Source organism: Exophiala oligosperma, assembly GCF_000835515.1.
Source record: "Exophiala oligosperma strain CBS 72588 unplaced genomic scaffold supercont1.1, whole genome shotgun sequence".
NCBI lineage: Eukaryota > Fungi > Ascomycota > Eurotiomycetes > Chaetothyriales > Herpotrichiellaceae > Exophiala > Exophiala oligosperma.
Genome location: NW_015622818.1, coordinates 4,450,423 through 4,470,873, shown reverse-complemented (window position 1 = coordinate 4,470,873; position 20,451 = coordinate 4,450,423). Strand labels below are relative to the sequence as shown.

The 20,451-nt window shown below is 48.4% G+C and overlaps 2 protein-coding genes across 2 annotated transcripts; both read left to right on the top strand.

Annotated features, from left to right (window-relative positions):
- Positions 1-437: 437 nt before the first annotated feature.
- PV06_01510 (uncharacterized protein) lies at positions 438-924 on the top strand (the record flags this gene model as incomplete). The annotated part of the gene is made up of 4 exons (XM_016402117.1): positions 438-490; positions 546-588; positions 640-681; positions 754-924. 4 exons carry the CDS (start codon positions 438-440, stop codon positions 922-924), a joined length of 309 nt encoding a protein of 102 aa, XP_016269170.1.
- Positions 925-1,738: 814 nt separating this feature from the next.
- Positions 1,739-3,276, top strand: PV06_01509 (alpha,alpha-trehalose-phosphate synthase (UDP-forming); the record flags this gene model as incomplete). The annotated part of the gene is made up of 4 exons (XM_016402116.1): positions 1,739-2,027; positions 2,081-2,453; positions 2,508-2,878; positions 2,933-3,276. 4 exons carry the CDS (start codon positions 1,739-1,741, stop codon positions 3,274-3,276), a joined length of 1,377 nt encoding a protein of 458 aa, XP_016269169.1.
- Positions 3,277-20,451: the final 17,175 nt, after the last annotated feature.

The following is a 20,451-nucleotide window of genomic DNA, read 5'->3' as shown; positions in this document are numbered from 1 at the left end:
TGGAAAGAGGTGGGAGGTGCCGTTCCGGAGGAGGTCGAAATCCAATGCATTACAGGGTTTTCTGGGGCATGGCATAGTACTTGCAAAATATTATTACGCAAAATCAAGATTTCGACTCCAAGGATTGCCGGTTATTATATCCTGTCACCCAAAAGGAACGAATCCAATCAGGAATGTCCAGGGTGGTTAATTGTGGATTCTGGAAATAGACTCCGAGCGGAGATACCAATACGCACGTGCACACGTGCTAAAATCAGAGAACAGGAGACTTTCTCTTGGACACCCCTAGCAGGTGAAAGAGCAGATAAAATCCACAGGCTCGTTTGTAATATATCCGTTAGGACACAAACTGCCCATACATCAAAGCTGACAATTCTTTAAGCACTTCATCCAGAACTCCATCAGCACTCCTCGACTAGCTCGGCCCCAGCACGAACATGGCAGGACTTCTCGGAGGTGGAGGAGAGGGCAGAGGAGGCCTTCTATCAGGGTACAAGATCAATTGTCTACCCCGTGTCTCCAACCGTTGTTGAGATGTAGTGTAGTATTACCAACACTCTTAATTCCACAACAAAAGGATTACCTATCGTACGGTCTCCAGACAAGGGATTCCAGTGATCGAGCTGACGGATCGACCAGGTCCGCGGGATTACAGAACCCCTTCTAGATTCTGTTGACAGTGTAACTGAAGGTTTGCCCATTGCAGGTTTCTCCAGTGCAAGCCGTCGCAGCATATGCTAACCAAGACATCAGGGTGGCGCGCCTGACGGGGGAAAGAAACCTGCCCAAGCGCAGCAGCCTCAAGCCACCGCTCAGGGTCAGGACCTAGAAGCGGCCGCCCTGGCGAAGAAGAAGAAATTGCACGAGATGAAGAAGCGACAGCTGGCACTCGAGATGGAAGAAATGGAAATGGACGGCAAATAGGGAGCCCGAGAGGATGGACTGAGACATACTAGTTAATCAAAATCCAAACCAAAGATCTCCTATCCTCTGCGAGTAATGAGGCTAAATGATATCTTCAAGGCCTATTAAATTCAGTTACAGTGGGCAGTGTAGTCAACAATTTGAATCCGAAGACATTGTATCAACTTCGACCTCAACCTCATCTTGTTGTTACGAGTCGCTCCCACGCTAGGTGTCACAACACGTAGGGTATCTTGCCAGTGGGAAATGGGGAAAGGTTATTTCAATGAGAGCACGAGTACAGTCCAAGCAGAAGCGGAAGATACCAACCCAGATCACGTCCCGGCTTCTTCCCCGCTCCTCTCTGCCCCTGCGCTTCCTCTTCCGGAAGTAAAGTCCACCAGTCATATTCCCCCAAGGCTAGACCGCGCACATATACCCGTCTCTTCCTGTTAGCATGCATAGCTAATGACGGCACAAATGCCGAGAAAATGTATGGGCGGCATGTGAAAACGAAGCCACCTGCTGACACATTGGCCGGTTCCGCTCAAAATCTGGATTTTGGACATTTTCTAGTGGGGTCGGACTATACTCTCCATCCTCCCCTTTCCATAGGAAAGTGATGTAATTGTACAAGCTCCGGCGCCCAAGTAGAGTGTTACTGCGTTCAATGTGGAGAGTGGCGCTCTCAGGTGATTGGTTTCCAATAAGGGATCTTTCCGAATGACCATATCCGCGGTTCACGTGCGACACTAGTCGGCTCTGGCGATATGTGAAGTTTCACTCTTAATGTTGAAAACTTTCCATGAGAATCTTACTACAGGTAACTTGAAGGATGAGCGACCAAGATCACATCCCTACCACCTTTGTGGTGTCGAACCGCCTTCCCATCACAATTCATCAGTTAAGCGATAAGCAATACGATTTCGTTCCATCAAGTGGTGGCTTGGTTGGAGCCCTCCATGCCCTCTCGCAATCTACAAACTTCAAGTGGTATGGCTGGCCAGGCGTCGAAGTCCCAGAGCAGGACCAGCAGCTGGTCAAAGAGGAATTGTCGAAGAGAGACGCCGTTCCTGTGTTTTTGGGGACTCAGTTAGCGGACAAACATTACAATGGATTTTCAAGTCCTGCGAGTCCTTCATAAGCCATGGCGTGATGATGCTAACTTGGAACTCAGACAAGATTCTTTGGCCTCTACTTCATTACCAAATGCACGAGATCCGCCTCAGCCGCCCGGATTGGGAAGCTTACCAAGAAGTTAATCGCTACTTCGCCGAAGCTCTACTTCCCGAACTGAGAGCGGGAGACGCTGTGTGGATACAAGACTACCACCTTTTATTGTTGCCCTCCTTCCTACGCCAAGCCCTGAACAAGTGCGAGAAGGATGTGAAGATTGGATTCTTCTTACACACCGTTTTCCCCAGTAGCGACTTCTTGAGGATTTTGCCGGTGAGAGAGGACATTCTGGGGGGGCTTCTAAACTGTGATCTTGTTGGATTTCATAATTCTGACTATACTAACCACTTCCTGCAAAGCTGCCAAAAGACTATGTACGCGTGCCGAAACTTTTGAGGTCAAAGTTAGATGCTGACACTGGAATTCAGGCACTTGGAGGTTTCTAACTGTGAGGTTAAGTATGAAGGCCGATCCGTCAGAGTTATTACTTGTCCTATCGGGATAGACCCAGAAGAATTTCATGCAAGACTCAACCTTCCGAAGGTCCAAGATCGTATCAAAGTACTCCACAAGAGATATGAAGACGTAAAGCTTATTGTGAGCGTCGATCGCCTTGACTACGTCAAAGGAATTCCGCTACGAATGGAGGCAATGGAGGCATTATTGACAAAGCACCCGGAACATATTGGGAAAGTGGTTCTATTACAAGTCCTAATTCCAAGCCGGGAGGCTGTACAGGGCTATCGGCATCTACACCATCAGATTGACGAGAGTATTTCCAGAATCAACGGTAAATTCGGTTTGTCTCTCTGTAAACATCCACGGTCAATCCTGCTTCTCACAGTCTTCATAGGAGACATCGAGTATAGTCCGATCCAGTCACAGTTCTGTTCCGTCTCCAAGGACGAATTGACCGCTCTATATGCTGCTTCAGACGCTTGTATAATCTCATCAACGAGGGATGGATTTAACGTGGTCTCTTTGGAGTACATCGCATGCCAGCGGGATCGTCTTGGGGTATTGCTATTGTCCGAGTTTGCAGGTGCCGCCGCAGTGCTGGACGACTGTATCAAGTTCAACCCCTGGGATACGGACAAGTTTTCAAAGGCCATCCACCAGGCCGTCACGATGGACGAAGAGGAAAAACGTCAGAGGTTCAACCAGTTACAATCGTTTGTTATGAGAAACACAAGGTGACAAAACCTCACCCAAAAAGTTGAGACATCTTACTGATTGTATGTCGCCGTAGCCAACGATGGGGACAGACGTTCCTTGATGCACTGAAGAACACAGGGAGAACACATATATGACAGATCTAGCGGCTAAAATGTTGCCAAAAGCATGTCTTGGCTTGGACAAGTGCAAGAGGGCCTACTCGTCAAGTTCGCACAATGATAAGGTGTTATCTATGAGATGATGACTAGGGACTACTACAGGAGGAATCATACAAATTCGATCAATGCCGAGATTTTGTAACGGATAAAAACGCATTGACCATTCACCAGGTCTGGTGAACCTATAGTCCCTTCTGTGAAGAGGACCCTCTCTGTCTACGAGGCTTGGACCTGGATTTTAGGTGGGTTTTACTTGCGGTGCTAGAACCACGAACCATCTTGACCGCACAGCGGCTTCCGATCGTTCGGGAAATCGATCGAAGATCCACGACCATGACTTTCCCAGGCGCCTCCATTCTGTCAAGTTATTATCCTCATCTACCGTCCATTGACCTCGCTTCGTTAGCCGAGGATTGCTTTCACCTTCGCTTGGGCAAAAGTCGCTGCTCGTGTCTGGATTGGGTGACCACCTTTCTCTGCTCCTGGTCTGACCTTGTCTTAGAAGATCCGTGCCACTAGCACATCGCGACACAGTGGCCGTGAAGACCTAACAACAGTTAGCAAGTGACTTAAGGGCGATATTTGCCAGACTGTCGGGCTGAACTCTATACACATGGGCCCAGGCCGTAGGTGCTTAGAGGAAGTCCTAAAGATCAGTCCCCCTATTAATAATCGCGGTGATAAAGGCAGTGTCACTCGATGTCACAGGCTATACGCTCAAGCGTTTTAATCTATCCCGGTGCTGATCTTACTCGTGATAGTAATTCAAAGGCTCATCGGTATTTAATAATAAAGCGAGAGTTATGCTGAGCTTACCTTGAAAGATATCAGGCCTAGATTAATCTTCGAAGTTAATACTCGCACCACGATTAATGAGGGTCTACTCGCTGTCTGACCCATGAATAGAGTTATGGGTCTCAGCTTTAATAGAAGCTCCATACTTAAAGCCTGGCTTGTGAAGTTAAGTCTCTTTTCGATAGGAATGCGCGGCAGTACCTTCTATAAGTATTGCCTAAAATAAGGACGGCGCTTCTTTAGAGTTAGCTTTCACACGCACTTGACAGGAATCTAACGAGTCAAAATTAGCTTCACTCCTTATATCGTCATTTTTAGTCACGTTTAACGCGCTTATTAGGTCGCGAAGATATTATTCATTATTTAGTCCCCTTTAATATCACCATAATGTCTATAGACTAAGTAACGGGAAGATTCCGTTATGAGACTAATAGGGGATAATAAGTTAGAATCATTACCTCTATCCTAGATTTATAACCTAAGAATAGTAGGAAGCATTACTACGGAGATAGCGCCGCTATTCGCTTTGGCTAAGAGTAGTTTAATTCTATCGTGAGGCTAATAGCGTTAGAGTTTATCTGAAGGCTAGAAGTTTTAGAGCGAACCAAATTGTCGTTACTTAGTGAGGAAATAATAATGTTATAGGTCTTAGCGGCCTATAAAGAGTAGCTCTAAGTTTAGCTGTTAGAATATTTATTAGACCTAGTCATTTTAAAAAACTTTATATCTAGTGAAATACTAAAGAAGAGACTTTCGAAATCGTTATTAAGACTCTTAATAAGGCCATTTTCATCAATCTAAGCGAGGGAGAAGTCGTCATAAAGGGAAGTATCTTCTAAAATCCGCCTATTATTAGTATTAACATTGTGTAGAGGGCTATAACATAGATAGTAAAGTAAAGCCTTTAAGGTCTTATCTAGTAAGTTTCGTGACTTTAGAGTGGTCTATTAGCGATTTCACTGTTAATAAGACCAAAGTTACCTAAAAATTGTTCGGGCTTACTAGAACGGCCTTTATCGCATGTGTGAGAGTGTTTATGCAGCCTAATTTTGGGAACTAGCGTCACGGCCTATGGCTTAACTTCTCAAATATATTCTTAGCCTGAGGAGATAATAAAGCTGGCCGGCGCTGTATAAGCGTACTACTTAGAGTGTATCTAAGGTTTAAAAGGGTCCTCGAAGATAATGCTGTCCATGTTAGAAAACGCACGCAGAAGATAGTGCACACGGAATATATCCTAAACAGATGAAAGACTGCGAAGCCGAGATAGTCACTATAGGAGAAATTAGGAGGGCTTACGTGATATAGACATAAGGACTAACTAGCTAGGCATTGGGTGTATTAGACGCTCTGAGGGGTTACGTCGCTAGTATATAGGCCGAGAGAGATTCTAAATCCCATAACTACTCGGGAAAGAATGGTACCCTTTTCGGACAGCTAAGTAGGAAAGCTAAATTCTTCTCTCTGTTGTCATGCTCTTGCAGGATCATCCCTAAAAGGGTCACAAATCAAGACTCTGCTTCCACTATCTTTCCCTAGGCGGTGTACGCATACTTTAACAGGGGAGTCACAGACCCAACGACTGCCAACTTACCCCTAACGCTTCGTCTAGACAGTACGCGGCCACACTCTTCCGAATTAACCGATCACCCACCGCCGAGGCGATCTATAGCACGGGTAGACTACGGGGACAGAAAGTGTCGGGATGCTAGTATCGAGCGAAATCAACTAATCGTCCTCTTCTATACAAGACATGTCTCACCAGAGAGCGGGATAGTCACGCTGAGAGGCTCTATAACCTAATCGCCGTGGGTATCTTCGGATCCTCCAAGACAGTTAACATGATTATAGGTCTAACTAAGCATGGTCTCCTTCACATTTCCCAGATAAGCGAACGTTAGGCAGATTTAAACCTGGTCAGGGCTGTCGTGGCCAGAGATATGTGGGTAAAACTTGACGAATAGCGAGGTCGGAAAGGAAAGGGGTCATCTAGCCCTCGTTAAAGCCTAACTAGTACCGGCGCGGAAGTCGCAGTCACGCGCCCGATAAATCACCGCTATTAGTTTTGCTGTTCCCTCGGTCATTTTTACTTAGCACCTTTCGTAACTTGGCCTCCTATAGATAGATAGTAGCTAAAGCTACTGAAGCTAGAGACCGTACAGAAAGTCCGAATGTGCTCAACGTACTTAGGTCGCCCTGGACATTAGATTTTAAGAGTTATAGAGATATACTTCGAGAATGGCGCGATGGCCGTTCATAACAGCGTCTTCCAGCCCGTCTAATTAAGAGTAGCTCCTATCTATCTATGTCTATAGGAATCGCGTAACCCTTAGTCAGCTAAAAGGCGGAGCGACTAAACCATTCCTTTAACCCCTAAGACCATAACCTTATCCAGGGTAAGGTGAGGCAGAAGTAGAGGCGAATCAAGCGACAGATCGTCCATAAAAGTAGGCTAACGCTTCTAAACACTAAACTCCTCAGGTCTTAGTGCGGTTAAGTGAAGAGTGTTTAGAGGGACCGCGACGGCCTAAACAGTTCTTAGCCCGGTTGATTAATATCGCCTATTTGCGAAAGAGTGGCAGGTCGTGATAAGGGAAGATAAGGGTTACTGGACGTCTTAACCCGTAACATAGTATCACGCTCGTAGGTGATCCCGTCATTACTAGTCACTAATTTAGTTAGTGCTAGGATATAATGTAACCATCCCGAGTTTTCGAAAGCAAAATTTCTGGAGTTATAGGATAGGGTAGCTTCGGGTGAAACGTTAGTGAGAGAGCTAAAGCCCTCATTAGGACACATTAACCCTTTATAGCCTTCTGTGAACAGGCCAGCACTATGCGTAGTACCGAGCAGTGCTTTATTAGCTCCAGGTAAAAATTGTCCTTATTAAAATGGTTAATCGCGCATAATAAATTCCATCTTAACGCTCTCGAAACCCCTAATAACCCCCTTTCCAATTTGAGTCACGAAGACCTCGGAGAACCGAGAAGGCCCCTCTAACTCGTTCTAGCCGTAGAGAGCCCTGATCAGCGCCATCATGAGCCCTTGTACAAGGCGTCTACACGTTAAGAACCCTTAACCGGCTGAACGGTGAAGAGACGTAAAACGACGCTTGTGCGCGTAGAGATTATTAACTGAGGGGCTTGCAGCCAGAGTAGCCAGTGAGATCTAACGCAGGCATGAATGCGACCAGACCGACGTGCCTAACTTTCTCGTTCTGAGGTTCTAAGAGACAAGGGCGGTTCGATCATCGCGGGTAACTAAGTGGGAAGGTAGCTCAGGGGCCGCCTCGGCGACAATAAGTAGTGCGCAGCCATCGCAACATCCTGGTTACTGTCGGGTGACGCCTTTCTCTTCTGGGCCATGGAGAGTGAGGACGAGAGGGCACAAGGGTCAAAGAGAAGAAGGCTCAACAAAACGGCGAGGGACGACGTTCTTTTATAGCGGGAGGGTCGACCGGGGTCGGAGGCAAAGCGGCGAGAGACCCGAACAGTCAGCACTAAACCGCAAACGGCCACGCCTTCCCCGAATGGGACTGAAATCGAGAGCGCCAGACCCGATTGAGGGTGTCAAAGCGGCGCCAAACCGCATCCGCGCCAGAGCGAGTCCCTCGCACCGCGACACAGATTATTTAATATTATTTTAATTTATTTAAAGAAAGAATATTTATTATTTATAGTTTTATATACTAATTAAAGTGTTAAATCTATTTTAGATCTCTCTTATTTATAATTTAGTCATTAGAAAATATAATGATAATCTAGTTATTATTAAGAGAACTAGATCATATCGTAATAAGGAAGGGTATAGCGTAATAGGCGTTTATTAATGAATGACTAGCTAAGTGATAGCTAAATAAGGACTTAGAGAGCTTAAGGAGTGAAAGCTCATAAAGGGGGGTAAAGATCTCCTTATATAGACGTAAAGAAGAGTCTATATAGAAGGCTTTAGAACAGAATAAACTATTAATTATAAATTAATAGTCTTATCATGCTTAGCCTTACGCAGTGTACTCAGCCTTACACGGGTTAACTGGTTAACATTTTTAACTTAGAATAGTTAATGTAGTTAATAGTTATATAGAAGAGTACTATTTTAGTATTAAGTAAAGAGATAATATTTACCTAAAATAATAATAAATAGTAAAACTATTTAGCCTAATATATTAACGCCTTAAATCATTATTATTTATTTCTAATTACTAGGCTAGACTAGCTTAATGCCTAAGCACCTTTTAATACTTATCATAATAATATTTATTAAGATTATACTCATTATAAATTTATTCTTATTAAAATTATAGATATCTATATTTATTACACTATATTTTATAACTATATTCTTTACTAGTATAAACTATACCTAAATTATGTTAGGATCTTTACATTAAGTCCTTATATAGTTATATTAATAAAAGAAATATGTCTAAAGCTTTAGTCATTACTTAATAAAGTTAGAAGCTCATTACTTCCTAATGAGAGGTGCGTTATACTTTGTGAGTAGTTAGTTAGTTATATCTGTTCAATTCGATCTAACGGATTAGGGAGTATAACCCAAAACCCAATCTGATCCTGATCCTAATCCTAACCCTGCAGGATAAGTCTGACCTGTTGCGCAGCCTAGTTTTGAGCGTGAACAGGACAAAGATGAATTGACGGAACCCACCGTCCTAAAATCCTCGCCCCCTATCGGTGGGTTCTGTTGGGCCGGCGGGTAGGATAAGGACCTAGGACCGTTAGGCTGCATGTTTTCATTATCTGCGAGGGGCGTTGAACGGTTAAATGCCGCACAACGACGAGGAATAATTGATTTGAGTAGGTCGCTAGTAGATGGGGAGACAGTGAAAGGACCAGTGCTGTAGCTAAAGATATCCTTTGAAGACGGCCTAGTCAAACTGGCGCTGATGATGTCTCCCTTATGGTCGGTGCCAATATTATTTAAGCAAATAAGCAAGTCGCCCTCAACAATACAGGAGATGTTGCCCAGCTCGCTGGACTGAGTGTTGATGACTAGGGTTTCGACAGAATATCTCGACCAGACTTTATCCACATGGTAGGTCCAGTAGTCCGAGAATGCGTTAGGCTGCAGTTGGATGTAGCTGTTCGGAGAGAGTACACGGACAAAGTTACCTTGGGAGCCTTGGATACAGAGATCTCTCCAAGGGTAACCGTCGATCGAGCTTTGAATTGCAAGACCATCGCAGATCCCCTGCATCGCGCCTCCTTGCAAGCCACCCAGCTGTGACGTGGACCAACCATTCTCGTTATCTGAACCTTTTAACGATATGCCCAGGGCCAGCCCGACGAAGTCAACGTTGCTAATATCAGCCCATATACCGCCAGCCTTAGAGTATGTAAATTTTACAAATCCCTATTGTGTGTCTGTGTTGGAGTTATCGGTAGCAGACGGCTCGACTAACGACACACCCCCGGCAGCGCTCTTAATACAAGCAAAAGTAAGGTCTCCTTCAGCGACCCAAACCCTTCCAGCGGTGATATCGGTCGGAAGCGTAATGTCTGTTATCTGATTGCTAGTTTGAAGGGGAATTGTGATGAGATCTGACGGGATCACCGTCGGAACAGAAGAGCCATCGGTCGTTGCATAGTACCATTGTCCGTTAGACTGTAAGACAACTGGGTTATTGTTCGGATCACTTCCTGTGATATATACGTTGACACGGTTGACGCCTCCGAGGTTGTTGACGAACCAAATGCGAAATGTATCAGAGTCCGTTAACTCCTTCCCCTCGGAGGTAGTGTTGACCGAAGTAATACTAGCTGTGATTTGCTTAGTTCAAAGTCCCCTTGCATCACGGTGATGTGAGTGTTGTGCTGAGGCCAAATAGCGTCGTACCTGTTTAGATAACGAGGCCCATGTCCAGGAAAAGCGACATATAAGGCGATGAGAACTGGCAGAAAGGTCAAGAATCTAGTATTACGAGGTACCATATTTTGGGAGGTTATTTTGGTCTAAGATCATGCAGCACCGAAGAGGAACTCAGCAAAGGTATTACATTTGAGAAGCGGGAGAACACCACGTGTCTCAATGTGCAAAGATAGGAGTGTTGTGAAGATTGTCCCGATTTCAGGCGTTTCTTGTACAAGCCTACGGAAAGGGAGGCTCAGAGATGGTGGAAGTAACCTCCTCCGCTTCACGCTCCCTCGAAAATAGTCCATGGTTCCTGCTCTCAACCATGAAATTCGACAGTCGAAGGCAACGGAACAAGCACTGCCCGCTACCTCTCTGGGAGGTTCTAATGCCGCATAGTCCGGCCATGACTATATGTGAGAATTGAAGCATTCGTAAATGACCTTGGTAAATAGCGTATGCAGTAAACGCTAGCGGCTGCAGAATGGAATGGCCCTGCCCAAGAAAAGGGTTGCAAGTGAAGTGTTGCAAAACCCAGCCAGGGTGGACAGTCCTCATGTCAAGGATTGGCTCTACAGGTAGCTGGGAAGTGGCTTCTAACCGCCTTCACTGCCGTCCTGAACGTTCGCCCCTTTTGCAATACACCACCACTGATGCTCCGAGTCAGGAATGAATACCCGCCCTTTGGGGTCCACTTTTTCTATTACCCTATGAAGATTGCAAGGATATGTCGACGGGAAGTCGCACCTTGCAGGGGATGGGCTAATACGGCCCACAACTGCTCTTCCTACACCCTGCGAGGGGAGCTCGGACAGGAAGGCTCTTCGATCCAGTAGCCACGTCAGCGTGCGATCTCAACCGGTGAGGCATTTAAGGTTTGAAGAACAGTGCGGCACAGACGGTATGGGCCTTTGCTCAGTAGTGTGCTACTGCAATAACAGCCAACGATTTGCCTTCCACACCTCCTGCCTCCCTGTCGATATTGCTGCCTCCGAAATAGTTGGCTCTCGATGTTCGATGACAGCCACCCTAAAGTTTCGCAGGAGGCATGGACCCTGGGATCTGGCCACAGAATTTCAGATGCACACGAATGAAAGTGATAGTCGTTATTAGCACGCCAATAGTCCTCTCCATCCCCATGTTGGAGGACACAATATCATTTCCTCTTTCGACGAGTTGCCTTAGTCCTAACCTGAACTCCACAGCCCGATGGCTTCCTGGTGTCTGCTCTTCGCCTCTTGTCCGTCCCACATCTTTCAATGTAAGCGGCTCTTGGGAGATAGGCTCCAGCCTCTGGAATTCCCCGAATCGTCCAGTCAAAGACGTTGTCACGCTATGATTCTTTCGTATCAGCCCTTCTTCGACGCCTTCTCTTTCGATCACATCTGCCTACAAGGGCTCGCTCCGTCTTTTGCTCCCTAACACTAGGACAGGGCACAGGACGTTGCTGATTCATATTTGACCGCCTTTCAAACTCCCGCATCGTCCAAGCGAACACCTTATTATGCTCGAAACCCTTGCGGCGAAAGAGGCGACCGAACAAGCCCCGGAGGTACTTGTAATCTGGCTTATCCTGGTCATCCAGTCCACGAATGTAGTTCATGTAGGTTATAAACTCCGCGGGCAGACCCCGGTATGGTTCGGCTACCTTGATCGTCTGCTTCCGCTCGAAAACAAGCCTATTCCTCCTGCCATTAGAGAAACCAAGCATCCAAAGGTCAAACGAGAAGTCTTTCGCTGTTTCAAGATTGGATTTGTCAGAAGATAAGGCCTCCATGGTTCTAGACTCGAGAGATTGCGTGGTGTTGAGAGTTGAAGGCGCTGGCGGGCATTGACCCACGAAGTCCGCCCCCAGATCCGCCCCCAGATCCACCCCCAGCTCCGCCTCCAGGTCTGTCCTCAAACGTCAGCCCCCAGAGTTCCGCCTCTAAGGTCCGCCTCCAGAGTTTTGTCATCCGCCTATTTACTAGTACAATTCCCTTATTGGTGAAGAGTCGAGAGTTATCAAGAGTTTTTAAGGCGTAAGAAGTTCTAGACTCCTTTTTCGACTGGAAAGTTTCCGACTGGATAGAGTCGGCGACACGGGGGGTCACGAATATGTGTTGAAGGAATACACCCTCCGTATTCTCGTGGTGTAGTGACTGAGTTTGGAGGGGAATCCTCGTATCCCTTGGCGTGTTGAGTTGGTTCTAACACTCTGACCACTACAAATATGGCTTGTCCGGCCGCTTCTAAAGCGCTCACACTCCTTCTCTTCTTATCCTGCAGACTTACTCAGGTTCCACCTCCTTGCCCCTTTTTTCCATTTCAATTTATTCCATCGGCGTGCCCACCACGTTTCGACCACCATGGCCGCAGTCGATATCGACATGTCCGAGAAGACAGTCCACCCCGAACAGATTGAGTTCGGCACAGGCGAAGATGTCAGGTTTGACCCTAAACGGACCAAGAAATTGCTCCGCAAGCTTGACCGCAACTTGCTCCCGGTCGTGACCGTTTTGTATCTCCTTAGCTACCTCGACCGTGCCAATATCGGCAACGCACGCTTGGCGGGACTTGAAAAAGATCTTGGCATGAAAGGCTTGGATTACAACGTGAGTCTGGCTTAAACTCCCTCCACTTCATTCCATACTGATCGCAACGCCAGGTTGCGGTGGCCATCTTCTTCCCCTTCTATGTCGCCGTCGAGCCAATCTCCAACATCATGTTGAAGAAAGTTCGTCCGTCGCTCTGGATCGCTTCCATCATGGTTGCGTGGGGAGTCATTTGCACGCTCATGGGCCTCGTGACCAACTTCGGTGGCTTTCTCGCCGCCCGGGCTGCATTGGGCCTGGCCGAAGGCGGCCTGTTTCCTGGGATCAACTTCATCATCTCAATGTGGTACCGGCGGTTCGAGTGCGGGTTTCGGATGGTAAGTGTCTCTCACCCACAAACAAGCTGGGATATTCGCCACAGGTCTGTGGGCTGACCGTTCCAAAGGCACTGTTCTATTCTGCCGCCACTGCCTCTGGGGCCTTCGGAGGTTTCCTTGCGCGTGCCATCGTAGAGATGGATGGCGTCGGGGGAAAAGCTGGATGGTCTTGGATCTTCATTATCGAAGGTCTCATCACCGTCGTCGGCGGTAAGCTGGTCGTCCAACGTTTGCTGTCAGCAGGGCTAACTCCGCCAAAAAAGCCGTCGGAGCTTTCTTTTTACTCCACGATGATCCTGAGAGCTCGAAGTTCCTCAGCCCGGACGAAAAGGTCGAGATAGCTCGTCGGCTAAAAGAGGATGAAAACGGCCTTGCCAGCGAATACGGAACAAGATTCGCCATGCAAGCCGTCAAGGATCCCAAGATCTGGTTCCAGATGCTCATCACATTCTTGTAAGTGTCTTCTAGTTGAATCAGTCGGAGTCTAACGACTTGCTTAGGGTCTATACGCCCGTCTACTGCATCGCGCTTTTCCTCCCGACAATAGTCGCCACGCTTGGCTACACCAATACTTCGGCGCAGCTCATGTCGGCACCGCCATACGTCGTTGCGTGCGGGTTCTGTATCCTCGGCGGCTGGGCTGCAGACAGAGTGCAGTCTCGCGGCATCTTCATGGTCGGATTCCAGTGTGTCGCATTGGTCGGAATCATCTTGCAAATTGCGGCAAAACAAGACCGCGCCAAATATGCAGGTACTTACCTTCTCACCATCGGCTTGTATCCTTGCGTGCCAATGGGCACCGCCTGGAACTCCAACAATATTGGTGGATCTGCCAAACGAGCTGTTGGGATAGCCATGCAAATCGCGGCCGGTACGTATCATGCCAAGGGGAGGCATTTCACGGCTAATGGTGACCAGGAAATCTCGGTGGCATTGCGTCCGGATTCATCTACGTCAAGGCGGATGGCCCAAGATATATCAAGGGCCACTCCGTCATGCTGGGCATGATAGCTCTTAGCATCATCCTCTGCGCTTTACAGTCGGTCTACCTCCGTCGAGAGAACGCCCGTCGTGACGCCACTCACAAGCCTTTGTCGGAGTACACTGCGCAGAACAAGCACGAAGAAAGAGAGCTGGGAGACTCCGCCACGTTCTATCGATTCACCGTTTAGGCAATGGAACAGTCGTTAACCACTCCCATAGTGAGGTTGCGTCCGCAGAGGAGAGTCTCAAGACCGTCAGGCACCTCCTAGACATCGCTAACGAGGAAAGGAGGAGGTGGGCAAGGCAGCTTAGCTACGGATTTGACCTTGGTAGAGAACAAAGACGTGAAAAGTTTGCCCCGAAATCATCATGTCTCAGCGGCAACCCATACCGCTCAAGCCTCTAAGATCCAAAACCATCCCGATCAGTTGGGATGTTCCTAGAATCGGTGGTCTCTCAGAAGCTGCTTAGCTTTGCGGTTTTATTGTCATCATGCAGCTCTGACACAGTAGCGCGTCTAGCCCTGAGCTCTCAATCTACCATCTAAGATACTTATATAGGAGTGATACCCTCCTGTGCCAATATCTGGAAGGTGATTAGGCATTCAGCCCCCGACGAAGTAAGGACCTACTTTGTCAAGGCGATGCCTAAATCTCCAGATGGAAGCCACCAAAGCTTTCAAAACTAAACTTGGCATCCTGCAGTGCAAAACGACACTTTGTCATTGACTTTGCTGTAAGTCTTCTGCAGTATTCCACTTGTTCTGTATCTCTAATTTCAAGTGCAACCGAGACAAAAAGAGAGCTGCTAGACTGAAGTCGATGAAAGACTGCTCAAAACTGTTACCAGGGTTGTGCATTGAGCTCGCTGAACCATTTCTCCTGATAAACCCGCGTCTCGACTCAAAAATGTCCCCGGGCGTGTGTCTTATCTACAACCTTGGTCTCTCTCTCACACTCTCCAGTTTCGTCATTTGTTTCAGCTCGTTTTTCAGGATCTTGCCCGCTGCGCTTTTGGGTATTTGGTTCACGAACCTGATACCGCCACGTAGCTGCTTGTGGTTGGCAACTCGTTTCGCAAACCACTGGACGATCTCGGCTGCGTCTCGTAAACTCTGCTCATCTTCAGGCACTCCTGTCGCCTGGTCGCAGCCTTCTCCTCCCCTGGCCCTATTGACGATGTAGGCTCTGGGAACTTCCGTATGGGCCACGGAATCGTAGGAACCGATGACGGCAATGTCATGGACCAGCGGATGATCGCTCAGTTTACCCTCGAGTTCGTTGGGTGCAACTTGGAAGCCTTTGTATTTGATTTGGTCTTTGACCCGATCCGTGACGAAAAAGTTGTGGTTTTTGTCCAGGTAGCCCACATCACCGGTCTTCAGGTACCTTCGCCCATCTTGTTCCGCGACCGAGGCCGCAGTAGCCGATGGGTTCTTCCAGTAGCCCTTGAAGACGTTCGGTCCAGAGAGCCAGAGCTCTCCAGGGGTCCCAGCTTTGGCCTCATCACCATCTGTAGTGACGAACTTGGCGGTCAAGTTGGGAAACATTTTACCAACGCTTCCTATAGACGACTCCCATTCATCCCACGGTTGAGTGTGTGTCATTGGCGAGGTCTCGGAAAGGCCATAAGCCTGGTTGATGCCGACCTTCAAGCGTTGATAGACTTTCCGTATGATCTCGGTCGCCAGAGGAGCAGCACCGCACGTAATCATGCGGAGACTCGAGAGATCATACTTGTTGACCAAGTGATCCTGTGCCAGACGTACAACGACCGGAGGCGCAACGTAGGTAAAGGTTATTCGGTGTTTCTCGACCAGTCCCAGGAACTCTTCAAATTTGTAGTCGGGCACCACGATCATCTCGATACCTCGAAGGAGACATTGATTGACCAGTCCAACTAGGCCGTAAATGTGGAAGAAGGGCAGAACTCCCAGTATTCTATCGCTTCCAGATGAGTACCAGTGTCCCACTGCTCCCGTAAGCATGCTAAGGTCCGCGATGACATTCCGGTGAGTCAACATGACTCCCTTGGGAAGGCCGGTTGTACCAGAACTGTAGACGAGGAAGGCAAGATCCTCTTGAGGCTCTATCTGCACGCGGCCCACCAAAGGGCCGGATGTAGTGATTTGTTTCCAGTGGAGAAATTGGGACGACTTTCCAGGACCCAGCACGAGGATGTTCTCGATTGGAACATTCGTACGCGCCGCGGCCGCGATCGCCTTCTCAAGATGCGACTCTGATGTTACCAAAACCTTGGCTTCGGTGTCACGGAGTTGGAAAGCCAACTCATCGACAGTGTAACCAGGATTTGCCGTTGAGACGATACCTCCCGCGTAAAGCGTACCATATATGACTGGCCCGTAGTCGACGTCATTGGGAGAGTATATCAAAAGCACGTCGCCTTTCTTCCAAGAAAAGTGGCTGTAAAGGCCTTCACCGAACGTGCTTGCGGCGGTTCTGACCTGCTCGAGGGTATAAATACGCTCAGGATTTCTGGAGCATTTGTAGATAACTGCGACGAATTAGTATTCCACCGCAGAACATGGAGATGGGGCGCAAACCTTGAGACTCAGGGAAATCTCTTTTTGTTTCCAACATCAGCGACCACATATCCACATTGGGGATGGCGACGTCGGCGAAGGACGAACCGACCGGCATCTTGTCGGTCGCAATAAGACAAACTGTACCAAACCGGTCTGGCTGTATCAAGATTCAAGGATCTTGAGAGATAAACAGTTGTCAAAGAAAAGGCGAATTGTTAACATTTTGTATTTTGGCCCTCGACCGAGGGCCAACCAGTTTGTGGGATGCAAAGGGAATCGTAACCGCGTACGACAGTTGTTGGCATGTTTCCAGATCCAGCGAAGCCGACCTTCGAAAAGAGAATTCCACCGAGGCTTTGGAGAATCAACCTCTCGCAAAGCATGCAGGCGGCGCGGCGGACATTTCGTTCTAGATTTGCGACTTTAGAAGTATTTGGCCCGTGGAAACGGCGGCCTCGCGCCCGCCCCCGCCCCTGCTCCAAACCAATGCCCTCGAGGCAGAGTCAGGCCACAATGGCCAATGGCCACTTTTTCACATGTAGCTCTCCGTGCATAACCCCGCTGGAGAAGGCTGTGGGGAAACGCCCGCTCCCGCTGCCGTCCCCTTAGGAAAATAGACGCCGCCCGGGCTTGGAAGAGCCTAGATGCTTCGATGCAATAGTTGAGTTACCTCGAGTATGCTTTCTGGTGGATTTAACAGCGGACCACATTGAAGCTGGCTTTCTCGTGTCCTTTTTCTTGTTCCAAGCCTATTTTGAAAGGATACGGATCCTATCAGCAAGAGTACAGAAGATGGAAAATGTCCACATGATGCAAATTTGCCTGAGTGAGCCATCCATTGCCAGAGAAAGCATTCCCATACAATCACTTAGGTACGCAAATGGTTGACATTCAACGGAAACCACTTCATATACAATGGGAATCACAGTGTACAACTAATCCTTTGACTGAGCAACAGCTTGATCACCAGCCTTCCGTAAACCTCCTGTCGGCTGCAATAGGAGGATAGCGACTTTATTTGCCGCCGTATTTCGAGATCCGTGCCTCACCAGCCGCGTGAATTGGCCATGGCGAATGCCGAGAACAGGCACCCTTGACGAGATGAAATCGCCCCGCTCAAAACTTGAAGTGCCGATGCTCAAGCTCTTCGCTGGATGTTTCGGTGAAATATGGAGGTTCTGAATGGTGACCCGACCAAATTTATGCTGGCAGACTTGGAAAGTAGAGACTGAAGGCAACATAGTCGAGCTCCCCAGATGCCATGATCCTTGTCCCAATGGAAAGCGTCCAAAGTCGAGCACTCGGGTATGGTGGTTGAAAAGGGCTAGAATAGTCGGGCATGCCTGGCACTGGGCAGTAGATAAGTGAAATCCTGAGCATCCTCCGGTATAAAGTTGAAAAAGCAGCGCACCTTTGGCTTGCCAAGGGTTCGAGACTCAAGAGGTCTTTCATATATCTGCCATTTCGTCAGCATGGCAGAGGACAGACAATCCACTACAAAGCCAGGTTTGTTTGGTGCCCTTGTCCATTCTCCGGGTCTCGTTGTGACATGATCTGGCTGTCAATGCTTTGAGAGGTGTTCGCCGGAGTGAAAGTCCAATGGTGCGGTCGAGGCGGCGCTCATTCTAGGCTTGGTGTAGGCGGTGATTCGGGCGGAGTTGTGGCATTCCATTCGACCCATCTGGCACTCCGCATTGTTCATCCCGCCGTCGTCGCATACCCCAGTCCCCACGCGCCCTTCGCTCACAGACGGGCTGCCGTCAATAAGGCTCTTTGCGAACAATTCAAAGCCGTAAGTTCGAACCCCTGGCGCGGAAATTGCATGCTTAGAACGGTTATTTTGCCGTGATTCCTCTCAGATGTATAAAATTTCAAGATATAGTGCGCCATCACGCATTCGGAGAACGCCCCTTGATATACCAACGGGAAACACACCTGGAGACTGAAGAACCACTTGATTTAAGGACTTAAAGCATCAACTTCTCGAAGCAGCACTGATATTGACGTCGTTCATTTCGAAATGCGGCCAACTCTCGTTCTGCGGGATCTCAATCGAGCCGGCACCATCGGGTTCATCGGCCTTGGAGCTATGGGGAACCACATGGTAGGCGACGCTTCAGAGAGAGAGAGATTGTGTCCTCAGGGACTAATACCATCCTCCTAAAAGCTCAACAATCTTGTGAAGAAGTCAACCTCAAAGCGCAAGTTTGCTCTTTTCGATGTCAATGAGGACGCGATGGACTCGGTCATCCAACGTCATAAAACGGAGCATGCGGCGGTGTCAATTTCTCGATGCGCATGTAAGCTAAGACGGAAGAGATCAGAATGGCAAAGACTGACTGACTCCACATTGCAGCGCCGATGGAAGTTGCGATGAAAGCCTCGACGATTATTAGCATGGTTCCCACATCGAAGCACGTCCATGATGTCTATCTGGGGGAAAAGGGTGTCATACAGACTCTGAAAAAGCTCGATCAAGAGTCGCGGAAAGAAACACTGTGCCTCGATGAGTCTACCATTGAGCAGAGTGTTAGCAAGGCGACCGCCCTGAAGTTGCGAGAGACGGGCGCTGACATGATGGATGCACCCGTGTCGGGAGGTGCGTCATCGTGCAATGCTGGCAACTCTGAAGCTTTGCAGTGCCATACTAATGTTCGTGTAGGAGTCGTCGGCGCCAGAGATGGCACCCTCGCCATCATGGTCGGAGGAGACGAAGCAAGCTTCCAACGCGCTCTACCAGTCTTGCAGCCCATGGCCCGGAAAGTCACATACTGTGGAGACCTAGGCGCTGGCCTCGCAGCTAAGTTATCCAACAAGTGAGTTGAGCACAACCACAGAGCTTGTAGAATACTTGGCTAACATATCCTGTCTCCAGCCTGCTGCTCGGTATCACCATGCTCGGGTTAAGGTATGCTCTCCCTGAACCACCTCCGTCTTTCACTTGTCATTACTCACCGAGCCTAGCGAAGCGACACTCTTGGGAAAGTCACTGGGGCTGGATCCCCAGAAACTTGCGGACATCATCAACACATCTACAGGGCGCTGTTGGTCAAGTGAAGTAAGTGAACTGCGTCGTCGTCTTGCTTCTAACTCTCGTCCATTGTGACATGTCTCCAAGCATATCGCAAGAGAAATGGGCACCTTGCTATGGGTATTGTCGCTGTTTCACGCAGATGATGAAATCATTTCCAATGGTCTTTCTTGTCGTGTATCGCTGCCGTGCTGACCTGATAATCAGATCAATCACCCTGAGCCCCTCGTTACCATTGAGAATCAGTCCCCTCCAGCCCACCGAGACTACCAAGGCGGGTTTGTCACCAAACTGGCCCACAAAGACCTTGCTCTCGCCGTGAATGCAGCCAAAGAAGCACATGTCCCTCTGGAGCTGGGTAAACGCGCAGAAGAAATATACAGGCCGCTGGCACAGGGTGAAGAGTTTGGCAACCGTGATTTTAGCTCTGTCTACAAAGCAATTTCTGATATGATGGCGCGGGATATGCCATAGAGCAATCCGGATACCAACGCGTTGAGTCGTTATCAGTAGAACATGTTACATCAACAGTCACTGCAACTGTTCTTGGCCAGACAATGCATAACGTAGACCCTGATGCCCAGGCAGCATACTTTCGACCGTCTGCAACGGCTGCCACTTTTTCTAATCGCACCACCCTTTGGGCGGCAAAATATTTCGTTGAAGACTCCAATTTGACACGTCCATAGCCGCGTTCAAAGCCCTTGCCAAGGAACATTCTGACCAAATGAGTCCCAGTCAGGGTGTAAATGACCCCTGATCATTCGCTCCTGAATAAGGCATAGCCTCAATGGAGTTTCTCGGGTTTGTGTAAGGTGGGGGCTTGCGGGCGGGCGGGAATGTGGCGGAGCGGCGCCGCCGCCTCCGCCTGCTCGAGCTGTCCTCCTCTAGAACACCTTGGATG